Genomic DNA, 16,454 nt, shown 5'->3' on the forward strand with positions numbered 1-16,454 from the left:
TACTGGTCGTAAAAGGAATTTGTAAGTCTAATAGAAGTAAAAGATTTCCATTGTTGTAGCACTAGGTTTAAAAAAATACTCAAGCAGTCTCTCAGATCTTTTGTGCACATTTTTCTGAGGTGAATGTTGAGAAAATGAAAGCACTTTCAAAAGTTAAAAATCTACAGCCACATTAGCTCAGTGTTGCTGATTGAAGATTACACTGCAGCTACTAGCTAAAGATCAGTAATGTAATGTAACGGAAATATAACTGAGATATTGTAATAAAGCGAGGATTAAAGCAAGAGAGAGCAAGTGAGCAGGCAACTTAAGAGTTAGAACTACAGAAAATGAGAATTAAAAAAAGAGTTCATTCTTGGACAAAAGTATATGATTTGTTCTGTTAATGTTGAACACTCACCACATTGATGACAACAGGGGGCAAAAAGCATCTGAAAATCATGCTCACAGTATTTTCGCCCTTCAAACTGCAAGAAAAAAAGCAATGACTCTTAACTAATTATTTTACACCATAGCATTGTGTCAATTTACTAATTTTAAAAGCATATTTTGTAATTTGAAAAAAAATTAAACGTTAGTCTGATTGTTTTACTGACACAGGTGGCAAGTTTATGAGAAAACATTGGAAGAAAAAACAAAAAGATTTCCAATTATATAGTGCCTTTTGCGGACACCAGATGTCCCAAAGTACTTTACAGTCAATGAAATACTTTCGAAGTGTATTCACTGATGTAATGAGAGAAATGCAACAGCCAACTTGCACACAGCAATATCCTACAGACAGCAATGCAATAACGACCAGATAATCTGTTTTTGTGATGCTGATTGAGGGAAAAATATTGGTCCGGACTCCACGGATAACTACCCTGCTCTTCTTCAAAACAGTGGCCACAGGATCTGCAAGAGCAAGTGGGCCTCCGTTTAATGTCTGATTTGACAGCACAGCACTGGAGCATCAGCAAAAATTGTTGTGCTCAAGTCCCGGAGTGGCTCTTAATCCCACAACCTTCCAACTCTGAGGCAAGAGTGCTACCCACTGAGCCACAGCTGACACTAAATGTCATAAAATGGCACCAAAACTCATTTCTGAACTAGTAAGTACTCATGTAGTTTTTTTTTTAAATTCTTCTATGGGATGTTGGCAACACTGACAAGGCCAGCATTTATTGCCCATCCCTAACTGCCCATGAGAATGTTGCAGTTCGACTATCGTACGTACACCTACAGTGCTGTTACGAAGAGAGTTCCAGGATTTTGATCCAGTGACAGTGAAGGAACTGCAATACAGTTCCAGGCCAGGATGGTGTGTGGCTTGGAGGGGAACTTGCAGATGGTGGTGTTCCCATGTGCCTGCTGTCCTTGTCCTTCTAGGTAGTAGGGGTTGTGGGTTTGGAAGGTGCTGTTGTAGGTGTTTCGTGAGTTGCTGTGGTGCATCTTGTATATGGTAAACACTGCTGCCACTGTGCATCGGAGTTGGACGGAGTGAATGTTTAAGCTGGTGGATGGGTGCCAATCAAGTGGACTGCTTTGTCAGGGATGGTGTCAAGTTTCTTGTGTTGTTGGAGCTACACTCAAGTGGAGCATATTCCATCACACTCCTGACTTGTGCCTTGTTGATGGTGGACAGACTTTGGGGAATTAGAAAGTGAGTTACTTGCCACAGAATTCCCAACTCTGACCTGCTCTTGTAGCCACAATACTTATATGGCTCGCCCAGTACCATTTCTGGTCAATGGTAGCCCCCAGGATGTAGATATTGGGGGATTCAGAGGTATAAATGCTATTGAATATTGAACATCAAGGTGAGATAATTAGATGTTCTTTTGTTTGGAGATGGTCGTTGCCTGGCACTTGAGACAAAATGGTATAAAGACTTGGTATTTGTAGAGAAAGTCATTCTGCATTGTGTCAAGATGATATTTTAAAATCATTTTTAATAACCTTAATGTAAGAGTTCTAGTGGGGTCTGTGTCTGTGTGTCTTAATTGGATTAAAGCCAGCTTGTCTGGGTGCCTTGATGTATAATAGTTTTGAGATGTTAATTAGATAAACGCAAGGAGGGTAGAAGGTAAAGTGTAAATTTGCATTTGTTAAAAGAAACCAAACAAGACTGCAGATGAAATCTTACGCCTAGCTAGAAGGCGCCAAGCAATGTGTTTATTTTTCCCCAGCTTACTAATAAAATTAGTGGGATGAAAGGATGTTATTGTTAGGAGAAGTAAAGTTAAAAGCCTAGTGATACAATGGAAAATTTACATTCAAACAGAAAGATATGTATGAAGGAGAAAGGAGGTTGTGTTAGGTAGAGGCATTTTAAGATCCAACAAGTGTGAGAAGCCTCCAGCCTGTAAGCCTCAAGTCAGTCTGCAAGGACCCAGAGCTGAAAGACACTCATTATGAATGCGACTGTCCAGGGTGTGCTTTGCTAGAGGTCTGCTAAATCTATGCGTTTTACTGTTGCCTTAACAGGGATGTAACTGAGAGTCAGATTAATTAGGGGATTTTTGTAGTTATTATAGTGGTAATTTTGTAGATGTATGTGTTTACAATCTTTCTTGTATTAATAAATGCTTAATTTAGTTTTATAAAAAGACCTCTTGAGACTCAGTGGACTTATTAATACTGAATTCAAAGCCTGCATCTCGAAACACACAAATTGCAAAAATGGGTTAAGACAGTTGTTTCAAGTTTCCCTCTAGGATTTGAATTCAGCCTTTACCATCGACTGTGCAAGTGTTAAGGTGTCATTTGAACTTCGCCTTTACTCAGTTTCATTTTGTAAGCTCATAACAAAAGGAATGGCTATTTTGTTTCCCTAATTTAAATACTTTTTCATCACCTGATAGGTTGCAGGTTTTCAGGGTAGTACTAGTATCAATAACCCAGTGAAAATTGAATCAGTTCTGCCTCTCACAACGGCATTTTCAACACTCAATATGTAAAACTCTCAATTTTCAATGCTGATGTATGATTTAAGTCATTTTAATTTCCTCTGCTTGCATACATAGTGAGTCCCTCATAATAACCTTTCCATTTTGTTCCCATTACCTAATTCAGACCTTTCTTCCATGCTTATCTACTTGATTTTTACAGACTGGATGTCAATAGAAAATAAGTTGACAGTATTGGCCACATATAAATGAGGGTTTCCTTTACTTTCTCCCATGTTATCCCAAAAGACTGTTCAAAATTTGTAAGTTTAAACAACTGACAGTTCTCTTTCCTATTCTTAGGTCTTTGGCAGCTAGGTTTAACTTATTTAAAACTTCATTATGTACATCACATACACTATGTTCATTCCATATTAAACTCCATATATTAGGCATGTGTTTTATTATAAACTTTCGTTTGAACCTTGCTGTTATGGGAAAATACATCATAGTACCTACAATATTTGCTACTAACAATAGGTGGCACTGGGACAAGTTGACGGTGTTAAGACACACAGTCAGTGCTATTGCACAAGAGTTTAAGAATTTTTTTTTTCTATCCATTCTCAGGATGTGGGCTTTGTTGGCTGGGCCAGCATTTATTGCCCATCCCTAGTTGCCCTTGAAGTGGTGGTGAGCTGCCTTCTTGAACCGCTGCAGTTCATGTGGTGTAGGTACACCCACAGTGCTATTAGGAAAAGTTCCAGAATTTTGACCCAGCGACGGTGAAGGAATGGTGATATATTTCCAAGTCAGGATGGTGAGTGACTTGGAGGAGAACTTCCAGGTGGTGGTGTTCCCATCTATCTACTGCCCTTGTCCTTCTAGATGATAGCGGTCGTGGGTTTGGAAGGTGCTGTCGAAGGAACCTTGGGTGAATTCCTGCAGTGCATCTTGTAGATGGTACACACTGCTGCTGCTATGCGTCGGTGGTGGAGGGAGTGATGTGGTGTCAATCAAGAGGGCTGCTTTGTCCTGGATGGTGTTAAGCTTGAGTATTGTGGGAGCTGTACTCATCCAGGCAATTGGTATTGTCACTAGACTTGTATTCCAGAGACCCAGGGTAATGCTCTGGGGATCCAGGTTCGAATAAATGTTAGTAAGCTCAAATTATTTTTGGCAAACTTGATTGACCTCTTTTGTGAATTACTGGAAAAGACTGATGAGGGCGTTGAAGTTGGTGTTGTGTATATGGATTTTCAAGAAGTATTCAATAAAGTAGCACAGAAATACACATTAGTAAGATTAAAATTTTGGGACTGGAAGGGCAGTAGCACTGTGAATATGAAACTGGCTAAGGTACTGAAAGCAGAAAGTAACAGCAAATGGTTGCTTTGTTTTATTCGTTCATAGGATGTGGCCGTCGCTGGCTAGGACAGCATTTATTGCCCAAACCTAATTGCCCTTGTTCAGAGGGCATTTAAGAGTCACCAACATTGCTGTGGGTCTGGAGTCACATGTAGGCCAGACCAGGCAAGGAGAGTAGATTTCCTTCCCTACAGTATATTAGTGAACGAAATGGGTTTCTACAACAATCAAAAATGGTTTGATGGTCATCATTAGACTTTAATTCCAGATCTTTATTGAATTTAAATCAGATGGGATGGAAGTATACAGTGGCATTCCCCAAGGGCATGTATTCAGAGCACTGCTGTTTTCAAAATATATTAATGACATGGACTTAGGTATAGTGTATCATTTTAAAGTTCGCAACTTACACAAACCTTTAGAAAATGCAATAAACAATGAAGAACATGGTAACAGGTTTCAGGAGGACATAGGCAGACCGGTGAAATGGGCAGATACTTGTGATGTGATGTATTTTGGTAAGACTAATGAGGGGAGGCAAGATAAATTAAATGACACAATTTTAAAGGAGGTGCAGGAACAGAGGTCTGGGCATTTTAGTACACAAATCTTTGAAGGTGACACGACAACTTGAGACGGCTGTTAAAAAAAGCCCAAAGGATCCTTGGCTTTAACAATGAAGGCATAGAATATAAAAGCAAGGAGGTTATTCTATATCTTTATAAGACACTTGTTTGGTCTCAGCTGGAATACTGTGTTCAATTCCAGGTACAACACTTTAGAAACAATTTCAAGGCATTAGGTGAGAGTAGTCTGGTGTCAATTTTTTTTAATTCATTCATAGGATGTGGGTTTCGCTGGCTGGGCAAGCATTTATTGCCCATCCCTAGTTGTCATTGAGAAGGTGATGGTGAGCTGCCTTCTTGAACCGCTGCGGTCCATGTGGTGTAGGTACACCCACAGTGCTGTTAGGCAGGGTGTTCCAGGATTTTGACCCAGCGACAGTGAAGGAACGGCGATATATTTCCAAGTCAGGGTGGTGAGTGACTTGGAGGGGAACATCCAGGTGGTGGTGTTCCCATTTATCTGCTGCCCTTGTCCTTCTAGATGATATTGGTCGTGGGTTTGAAAGATGCCATCGAAGGAGCCTTAGTGAATTCCTGAAGTGCATCTTGTAAATGGTACATACTGCTGCTACTGTGTGTCGGTGGTGGAGGGAGTGAATGTTTGTGGATGTGGTGCCAATCAAGCGGGCTGCTTTGTCCTGGACAATGTCAAGCTTCTTGAATGCTGTAGGAACTGGACACATCCAGGCAAGTGGGGAGTATTCCATCCACACGCCTGACTTGTGCCTTGTAGATGGAGGACAGGCATTGGCGAGTCAGGAGGTGAGTTACTCGGTGCACGATTCCTTGCCTCTGACCTGCTCTTGTAGCCACAGTACTTATATGGCTAGTCCAGTTCAGTTTCTGGTTAATGTTAACCCACAGGATGTTGCTAGTGGGGGATTCAGTGGCGGTAATGTCATTGAACATCAAGGGGCGATGGGTGGATTCTCTCTTGTTGGAGATGGTCATTGCCTGACACTTGTGTGGCGCGAATGTTACTTGCCACTTGTCAGCACAAGCCTGGATATTGTCCAGGGCTTGCTGCATTTGGACATGGACCGCATCAGTATCTGAGAAGTCGTAAATGGTGCTGAACATTGTCCAATCTTCAGCGAACATTCCCATCTCTGACCTTATGATGGAAGGAAGGTCATTGATGAAGCAGTTGAAAATGGTTGGGCCGAGGACACTACCCTGAGGAACTCCTGCAGTGATGTCTTGGAACTGAGATGACTGACCTGCAACAACCACAACCACCTTCCTTAGTGCTAGATATGACTCCAACCAGCAGAGAGTTTTCCCCCTGATTCCCATTGACTCCAGTTTTGCTAGGGCTCCTTGATGCCACACTCTGTCAAATGCTGCCTTGATGTCAAGGGCAGTCACTCTCACCTCACGAGTTCAGCTCTTTTGTCCATGTTTCAAACAAGACTGTAATGAGGTCAGGAGCTGACTGGCTCTGGTGGAACCCAAACTGGGCATTAGTGAGCAGGTTATTGCTAGGCAAGTGCTGCTTGATAGCACTGTTGATGACCCCTTCCATTACTTGACTGATGATCGAAAGTGGACTGATGGGGCGTTAGTTGGCCAGGTTGGATTTGTCCTGCTTTTTGTGTATAGGACATACCTGGGCAATTTTCCACATAGCCGGGTAGATGCCTGTGTTGTAGCTGTACTGGAACAATTTGGCTAGGGGCGCGGCAAGTTCTGGAGCACAAGTCTTCAGTGCTATTGCTGGAAAATTGTCAGGGCTCATAGCTTTTGCAACATCCAGTGCCTTCAGCTGTTTCTTGATATCACGTGTAGTGAATCGAATTGGCTGGAGACTAGCATCTGTGATGCTGGGGACCTCTGGAGGAGGCCGAGATGGATCATCCACTCGGCACTTCTGGCTGAAGATTGTAGCAAATGCTTCAGCCTTATCTTTTGCACTGATGTGCTGAGATCCTCCATCATTGAGGTTGAGGATATGTGTGGAGCCTCCTCCTCCAGTGAGTTGTTTAATTGTCCTCCACCATTCACAGCTGGATGTGACAAGACTGCAGAGCTTAGATCTGATCCGTTGGTTGTGCGATCGCTTAGCCCTGTCTATCACTTGCTGCTTATGCTGTTTGGCATGCAAGTTGTCCTGTTTTATAGCTTCACCAGGTTGACATCTCATTTTTAGGTATGCCTGGTGCTGCTCCTGGCATGCCCTCCTGCACTCTTCATTGAACCAGGGTTGATCCCCTGGCTTGATGGTAATGATAGAGTGGGGGATATGCCGGGCCATGAGGTTACAGATCGTGTTCAAGTACGATTCTGCTGCTGCTGATGGCCCACAGCACCTCATGGATTTCCAGTCTTGAGTTGCTAGATCTGTTCGAAATCTAACCCATTTAACACGGTGGTAGTGCCACACAACACGATGGAGGGTATCCTCAATGTGGAGGCTGGATTTCGTCTCCACAATGACTGTGCGGTGGTCACTCCTACTGATACTGTCATGGACAGATGCATCTGCGACAGGCAGGTTGGTGAGGACGAGGTCAACTATGTTTTTCCCTCTTGTTGGTTCCCTCACCTCCTGCCTCAGACCCAATCTAGAAACTATGTCATTTAGGACTCAGCTGGCTCGGTCAGTAGTGGTGCTATCCAGCTACTCTAGGTGATGGACATTGAAGTTCCCCAGCCAGAGTACATTCTGCACCCTTGCCACCCTCAGTGCTTTCCCCAAGTCGTGCTCAACATGGAGGAGCACTGATTCATCAGCTGAGGAAGGGCAGTACGTGGTAATCAGCAGGAGGTTTCCTTGCCCGTGTCTGATCTGAAGCCATGAAACTTCATGGGTCCAGAGTCAATGTTGACGACTCCCAGGGCAACTCCTTCCCGTCTGTATACCACTATGCCGCCACCTCTGCTGGGTCTGTCCTGCCAATGGAACAGGACATACCCAGGGATGGTGATGGTGGTGTCTGGGGCATTATGTATGATTCTGTGAGGATGACTATGTCAGGCTGTTGCTTGACTAGTCTGTGAGACAGCTCTCCCAATTTTGGCACTAGCCCCCAGGTGATAATAAGGAGGACTTTGCAGGGTCAACGGGGCTGTGATTGCCGTTGTCATTTCCGGTGCCTAGGTCGTGCCAGGCTCATTCCTTTTATCTGACTTTGTAGCGGTTTGTTACAGCTGAGTGGCTTGCTCGGCCATTTTAGAGGGCATTTAAGAGTCAACCACATTGCTGTGGTTCTGAAGTCACATGTAGACCAGATAGATTTCCTTCCTGAAAGAGTATTAGTGAACCAGATGAGTTTTTACGACAATCGACAGTGGTTTCATGGTCATTATCAGATTTTTAATTCCAGATTTTTATTGGATTTAAGTTCCACCATTTGCCATGACGGATTTGAACACGGTCCCCAGAGCATTACCCTGGTTCTCTGGATTACTAGCCCAGCGACAATACCACTATGCCGTCGCCTCCCCACGATAATGTTCCTGGGAAGCATTCTGGGATATTTTACTATGTTAAAGATGCTATATAAATACAAAGTTGTTGTGTCTGGAGAAATAATGAGAGTTATTTTTCTTGTCTATGACACCAATCTCCACTTCCTCCGATAGGTTTATTCATTAACTGCCTTTAGCAGCCTGCACCCTCCCTAGCCCACCGTGAACTCTGCAGGTAAGATAGTAAGAATGCTGAAGGGGGTGGGGTGAGGCAAGACAGTCAAAAGTAAAAGGGAAAGAAGGAAAGATTTTTAAAGGAACAGAGGTCAGGGGGAGAGGAAAGATACAACAAATGAAAAGTAGCTTGGACACCCCAAATGTGTCCTTTTTGATTTTTATCACTTCCTTGAATTTTGACGCTTTTACCATGATTAATCTAGGGTTTTCCCCAAATATTTTCTTTGACAAAAATCATAGCCCTTGCCATATCTGCATACATGTTCTGATACCAACCATACAATTTATCTCCTCCAAATAATATTTTTCTCTAAGCTTCTTAGGCTTCACCCCTCAATAATACTGGATCAGTGCCAGTTCACAAAGGAATGCAAACAGAAATGCAGGTTTATAGAGCTTTTTTGAGCTGCTGAGATAGCTTTGCTGAGATTAAGACTCACAAAATGGGCAAACCACTAGAGCCAAGTCATCAACTGCTAACATGGCTATAAAGCAAGAAATAATCTTCAGCATTGAGAAACTCATTTATCAAAGATTTAATGGACTGTGCAGCTGTCCCACATGTGTCAACTCACCTCATAGAAGAGCCCCTCTGGGAATTGTTGGAAGCATTGAGCGCAGACAAAACACTGTTCATGATACAGCTCTCCATTACTGTTCACAATTCTCTCAGCAGGTGCAAAGCCACTTTTGCATCGCTCGCACATGGCATTAGCCAGAGCATTTGCCATGTTGCTGCAATAAAAGAACAAGATAATACGCATTAAGAGTCTGACTGACATAGTGCACCACTACGCTGATATGCATTAACTTGTCAAGCATGTGATTTTCAAATAGGTTTAGGATTGAACCTGAATGACCTACGTTCGTATTTAAGTTATTCCTTCATTTCACCCCTCCCCTCAAAAACAAACCAGGGTCCATGAATTTATACATTTTTAAAGGAATTGCCATTAATGTTGCAGTAGCATACTGCATTGGTGGTTTAACACAATTGATGAACTGGTGAGCAGGCATAAATTCTGGATATAGCCCTGCATCTAAAGAATCAATTTCTAAAGCTCCATGATGCAAATTATTAGATCAAAATCTAATAGACACAAAACATCTGATATCCTGTAACATTGTTTACATGTAGATTGAGACTTTGAGTACAGCTCTAATATTTAGCTCCTAACATGGCTAAGACCACTCACCAAGCTCTCACCATTTGGGCTATTAGTCTAAATAGGTCTTCAGGTGAATTAGAGGCTAATCGTTGTCACTGGAGTTTGCTATATATTGGCAAATGTTTGGCTTCCCTCTGAGGGAGGACTGCTTATCTGTCACTTGAAAGTTCAAGAAAAAAAAGAATAAAATAATTAAGATTCTTTCTTTTGTGCACTTTGATATAAGATAGTATAAAACAACCAATAAATCACATGTGAATTGCATGTGATGTCTGGAATGAAATGGATATTTCCTTTTTTTAAATACAACCATACATGATAGAAATGACAGTATAATGGGAAAGTAAACACATGAGGGAAGAAATGAAGACATTCTACAGATTCTGCCATGGAAGCACTTGCAGATGACTTTTTCCAAAAGGCACTGAAGTCATTTTTGGCCTTTATCATCAGGACATTTAGCTACACTTGGGCAGAGCACAAGAAGGATAATGCAGTAGAGAGGAGAGCACCTCATAGAACTCACCGGATTTTCTTTCCATTCATTTTAATGCAAGGAAAATCGGATGTTGTATTTCCAGTGTGCGATCCTCCCTGTCAAATTTTCTTTCCTGCAGTTTGCCAGGGAATGCCCAAAACCAGGCAGTAAAAATAAAATTCTCCTCCAATATCTTGAGGGAAAAATACCCATCAAAATTAGTGAAAATGTGACTGAGGCGATAAGGTAAATGGCTGAAGTGAAGAAGTATGTCAATTTTTATTGTTTAGAATGAATGAAATCTATTAAAGCTGTGCATGGATTTCATTATGCTTTGTCCTGCTTCTGGAAATAGAGCCTCCAGCTGCCAGAGTCCTACTTGTAGGAATTTATCTAACACCTCTCACTCCTTCGTCAAAAATGCTCTCAAAATACACCCTTCAGTCACCTTTTCCTTACTTCTTCCTTTCTAATTCGCAGCCATTCGCTCCTTTATACCCCTCCGTGAAGCAAAGTTTTTTTTACATTGAAGGTGCCACATAAACAAATTGTTGCCATTCTCAATACAATAAAGTCACAACTCTAGTTCAGAGCAGTACTGAAAATACAAGTAAACTCAAGTATGTAAGGAACATATCTTTTTATGTTGGATGTTGTAAAGAACTTAACTTTTTATTTTACGTTTGACTGTGGACTAGAATTACAACAGCTGCAGTTTAAAAGACATGTCCACTGGAACAGGATGAGAGATATATACAATATTGCAGTCCTAGAAAAGAGTATGCCATGAAAGACAGGGTGGTGTCAGAAAGGAGTCCTGGACCAAGGGAGCTGCCTGACAACAGCATTTTAATTGGCTCCTGACCAGGTGACCAGGGTTTTTGTGTGGTAGCAATGCAGCAGAAAGCTCCTGGCCTGCAAAGAGAAAACATCTAAATCTCTTTTCCTCATATCTCTAAAACTTGCTCTCTCTCTGATGAAACCCCTGTAAAAAGGAAAAGGGGAAAACCACTGTTAGAGATGCTGAAAAGCAAGTACTCAACCAGTGAACTAAATACTGAAAGTGCTGGAAGACAACCTCATGTCATCAACAAGAACTGAAAGGAATTTGGAAGACATTGATCAAAATCAACCCATCGAATCCTGTACTCCAGATTGGTGCTATTGAACTGTTTTAACCCACCCTTAAAATCCATGTTTTGTGTGTGCGCGTGTGTCACGTATGTGTGTGTGTGTGTGTGTGCGCGCACGCACACGCACAGGGATTTAAGATCGGTGTAGAGTTTAAGTTATAGTGTTAGAAGTTAGCAGCTCATATTTCTTTGTTTTGCCACTAGTTACAGACAATTTGTTCAATAAACAGTTATTTACTAATTAAGTTTACAAAGTTGGTGCTTGTATTCTGTTAGCCTAAATTAAACAGTTAGGTAGAATTGGGACAATCTGGTGGTTTGATCAAACTTTTCACATTTGTTGCGGCTCAGGGAACAGTGAGGCTTGATATTACAGCGCACTATTCCCAGTGAGTTGTGACAAGGTTTGGGGGCTCGTCTGGGCTATTATGGAACAAAAGACAACAACGATTTGGGTGTAGATTTAGTATGTAATAAAAGCTAAAAGGAAACACCAGGTTTGTACTGTCAAAAATAAGATGGCACTGGAAACTGCTAAAGCTTTCTGCAAGTGGGAGAGATGTCCCTGACAATTTTACAAGGGATCCCAGAAGCCAGTTTAATCGAATTGGCAAGTAAACTAAGAGTAGGGTTGTCTGCCAAAGCTGGGAAGACAGAGATAATCGAAGAGACGGCACAACATTTGAAATTGGAAGGAATACCCAAGAGACCGAGTTCTCCAAGGGCTGGTTCACTGGAAAGGGCTCAAATTCAGTTGCAAATTTAAAAAATGGAACTAGACGCAGAAGAAAAAGAAAAGGAAAGAGAAAGGGCATTGCAAAGGAAACAGGCAGAAAGGGTAGAGAAATAAAAAGGAAAGAGAGAGAGCATTTCAAAGGGAGTTAGAAATGGCGAAGTTAGAAAAGGAGGAAAGAGAAAAAGAGAGAGAATTCCAGCTTAGAATGCTGGCGGTTAAAAAATAGGCAGCAGTAGATGAGGCAGGACTTATTTCCAGATCAGAACACAGTGGGGAGATGTTTACATTTGTACAAGCTCTTCCTAGGTTTGAGAAAAGGGATGGTGAAGCATTCTTTATTTCATTTGAGAAGAAAGCTAAACAGATAAACTGGCCAAAGGAAAAATGGACATTGCCCATGCACAGCAAATTGACAGGTGGAGCACAGGAAATTTATGCTTCACTGTTAGAGGAGGTTTCTAGGGATTATGATGTGATGAAAAAGGCCATTTTGAGTGCATATGAGTTGGTCCCTGAAGCATACAGAAGTTTTGAAATTTAAGGAAACAGCCTGGGCAAACTCACATTGAATTTGAAAGGATTAGGCAAAGTAGTTTTGACAGGTGGATACGAGCATTAGGAGTTGAAACCCCCTATGAAGTTCTGAGAGAGACCATTCTCTTGGAAGTTAAAAACTCCCTACCTTCTGTAATAAGAAACTCATAGTGAAGACCAAAGGGTTGCGCTGCTAGATAGGTAGCAGTAGTGGGTGACGATTATGAGCTGATCCATAAAACTAAACCTTTTTTCTATCACCCACATAAATTTGAAAAGGATAGAAAGGAGGGGTGTGAAAGGAAGGCAAGTAACCAGGGTAAAGAATGGATAGCTGGGAATACCTTGAGATCTTCTCCCCATATCAGGAAGGAAGGTACTGAAGGTGGAGGTGAAACTTGGAGGCTTAAGTGTTTCCACTGTAATAAAGTGGGACACATTCGTTCAGAATGCTGGAAGTTGCAAAGGAAGCCCATGGGACTTACTGGAGTTCATAAGAGAGAGTCCGAAAAGGGAACTCAAAGAAAATGCCACAGATCAAATTGTAGCTTTAGCTACAAATATGGGTCTGGAGGTAAACACTGATGTGAATGCAGGTGAAGTGAATAATGTGGATGAGAGATATAGAAGGTTTTTGTCCAAAGGAAAGATAACCCCTTTTTCATCAAATGATGCAGCTAAACCCATAACTATATTAAAGGAACACAGGAGCTACTCAAACCGTTTTGCTGGAAAAGGACCTAGTTTTCCCTCCAGAGAGTTCAACGAAAGCCAGAACATTGGTAAACGGGATAAATGGAGAGTATATCCCGGTTCCATTGTACAAAGTGCAATTGGAGTGTGATTTGTTGCCTGGATTGGTGGTTGTAGGAGTGGTCAAGAAATTACCCATTGGAGTTGATTTACTCCTGGGGAATGATTTGGCAGGAGTGAAGGTTATAGCTTCGCCCATAATTACGGAAAGTCTGAGAGAGGCTAAAGATACAGAGCAGTTACAAGAACAAGTTCCTGGTATTTTTCCATCCTGTGGTGACCAGAGCAATGGCTAAACAAAGTCCATCACCAGAAGTCAAAGTAACATCATGAGCAGATGTTAGAGTAGCCAAAATTTTTTTTTTAAGGTTGAGGATAACTCAAAGGAAGTGTTTGGCAGGTCTTCATTAATTGAGGCTCAGAAAGCAGATCCAGAGTCAAACAAGTTAGCACAGTCAGCTTACACTGAATCTGAGCCGGAAAGAGTTCCGGAGTACTATTACATTAAAAACGGATTTCTGATGAGGAAGTGGGACACCCTCACAGGCCTGCGGATGAGGAATAGGTGGGTGTTCATCAGATAGTGGTACCACCCAAATATTGTAAGGTGATATTGCGAGGAGCACACAAAATCCCTATGGCAGGACATGTAGGAATACGGAAAACCCAAGCATCAATAAACAAGCATTTTACCTAGCCAAGACTTCATAAGGATGTAGTGCAATTTTGTAAAATGTGTCATTCATGTCAGATAGTAGGTAAACCTCAACATGCAATCAAATCAGCACCTTTAATACCCATCCCAGTTTTTGCAGAACCATTCAGTCGGGTATTACTAGATTGTGCAGGACCATTACCCAAAACGAAAGCAGGACATCAGTATATTCTAACAATCATGGATATGACAACCCGATTTCTAGAAGCTATTCCTTAAAGGACAATTACAACTAAGGTGGTAGTGGAAAAGTTAACTCAGTTTTTCACTCATTATGGCCTACAATTGAAATAAAATCTGACCAAGGTTCTAATTTCATGTCTAAAATTTTCCAGGACATAATCAGCAATTTGGGTATCAAACAAATAAAGTCTACCGCCTACCGCCCACAGACACAGGGAGTTTTAGAGAGATACCATCGGACTCTCAAAACCATGATTAAGACCTATTGCCATGAATACCCAAAGGATTGGGATAAAGGATTAGGTTTCTTACTATTTTCTACCAGAGATTCTCCGAATGAATCTACTGGATTTAGTCCATTCAAATTGATCTATGGTCTTGAAATAAGAGGTCCATTAAATGTGATTAAGGAAAAGTTCTTAAAGCAGAAAGGTGAATCCTCCATGTTGGATTACGTGTCCAAGTTTCTAGAAAGACTCACAGGAGCATGTAAAGTAACATGAGAGTACTTAAAAATTTCCCAAGCCAAAACAAAAGAATGGGCAGGCCAACATGATACAACTAGAATGTTCCAAGCAGGAGATGAAATATTGGTATCATTACCTTTGCAGGGTGAACCCCTGAAAGCGAAATTCAGTGGCCCCTATAAGATAGTCAGGAGAGTTAGTAAAGTGACTTATCTGATAGATACTCCTGAGCGTAGGAAGAAGACACGGTTATGTCACATAAACATGTTGAAGCAATATCATCACAGAGAAGATGACAAGACAGAGCAAGTGTGCCAGGTGGTAGGAGTAATGGAGGATGACAGAGGCAGTAAGGGCAAGGTAGAAGGAGAAATAGACAGTGCTCAAAGCGAACCTCCTACAATTCAACTAGCCAATATAGAAATACTGTGACAGTTAGACACTGTGTTCTCATATCCGAGGAAGTACTCTACAGTAGAAAAAGAAACTCTAGCATTGTTGTTGACTCTTCAACACTTTAAAGTTTATGTCCTACGGGATAACAAAGAAACACTAATCTACACTGACCATAATCCGCTGGCATTCATTGAAAAGTTTAAAACTCGAAATGCAAAACTGTCTAGGTGGAGTCTATTGTTTCAATCATTCAATGTAAAGGTTGTTCACATTGCCGGTAAAGATAATGTGATCACAGATGCATTGTCCGGGTGTAAAATATTAAAATAAGTTAAAGGGGTAAAAAACGCTGAAGATTGTATAAAGGGGTGGAAGGATGAATGAAAGTAAGTCTCGTGTTTTGACGTCCATGTGCCACATACCTTGTGACGAAACGCATTTTTTAAAATGATATTTCATTTGTTTAAAGGATGGAGGCATGTAAGGAACATATCTTTTAATTTCTGTTGGATGTTGTAAAGAACTTAACTTTTTATTTCCTATTAGACTGTGGATTGGAATTACAATGGCTGCAGTTTAAAGGACATGTACACTGGAACAGGATGAGAGATATATACAATGTTGCAGACCCAGAACAGAGTATACCATGAAAGACAGGATGGTGCCGGAAAGGAGTCCTGGACCACGGGAGCTGCCCGACAACAGCATTTTAATTGGCTCCTTACCAGGGTTTTTGTGTGGTAGCAATGCAGAAGAAAGCTTCTGGCAGGCAAAGAGAAAACATCTAAAATCTCTTTTCCTCATATCTCTGTAACCTGCTCTCTTTCTGATGAAAGCCCTATAAAAAGGAAAAGGGGAAAACCACTGTTAGAGACACAGAAAAGCGTGTTCTCAACCAGTGAACTAAATACTGAAAGTGCTGGAAGACCACCTCATGTCATCAACAAGAACTGAAGGGAATTTGTTTTATCCCATCCTTAAAATCCATCGTGTGTGTGTGTGTGTGTGTATTTAAGGGTGTAGAGTTTAAGTTATAGTGTTAGAAGTTAGCAGCTCATATTTCTTTGTTTTGCCACTAGTTAAAGACAATTTGTTTAATAAACAGTTATTTACTTATTAAGTTTACAAATCTGGTGGTTGTATTATGTTAGCCTAAATTAAACAGTTAGGTAGAATTGGGGCAATCTGGTGGTTTCATCAAACTTTTCACATTTGTCGCAGCTCGGGGAACAGTGGGGCTTGATATTACTGCGCACTAACCCCAGAGAGTTGTGACAAAGTATCACACAGACAGTGCTTTGGTTTTGTATTAATCAGATATCAGCATAACAACAATATTAGAATCATCAACAGTACACGGTGGAAGAGATCCAAAATT

The 16,454-nt window shown here is 41.3% G+C and overlaps 1 protein-coding gene across 12 annotated transcripts in view; it reads right to left on the reverse strand.

Moving 5' to 3' along the window:
• The window catches only part of lims1 (LIM and senescent cell antigen-like domains 1), a 176,742-nt gene that overhangs the window by 43,083 nt on the left and 117,205 nt on the right, over positions 1-16,454 (reverse strand). For 11 of the 12 annotated variants that reach the window (XM_078545566.1, XM_078545569.1, XM_078545570.1 and 8 more), the window contains 2 exons: positions 9,088-9,247; positions 401-467 (listed from right to left, as the gene is read on the reverse strand). In XM_078545566.1, coding sequence (XP_078401692.1) covers positions 401-467; positions 9,088-9,247 — 227 coding nt within the window. Of the gene's footprint in view, positions 1-400; positions 468-9,087; positions 9,248-15,801; positions 15,823-16,454 lie in introns of those variants that run through there. The other variant, XM_078545565.1, reaches the window with a different exon arrangement.

Source organism: Cetorhinus maximus, chromosome 7, assembly GCF_964194155.1.
Source record: "Cetorhinus maximus chromosome 7, sCetMax3.hap1.1, whole genome shotgun sequence".
Classification (NCBI taxonomy): Eukaryota; Metazoa; Chordata; class Chondrichthyes; order Lamniformes; family Cetorhinidae; genus Cetorhinus; species Cetorhinus maximus.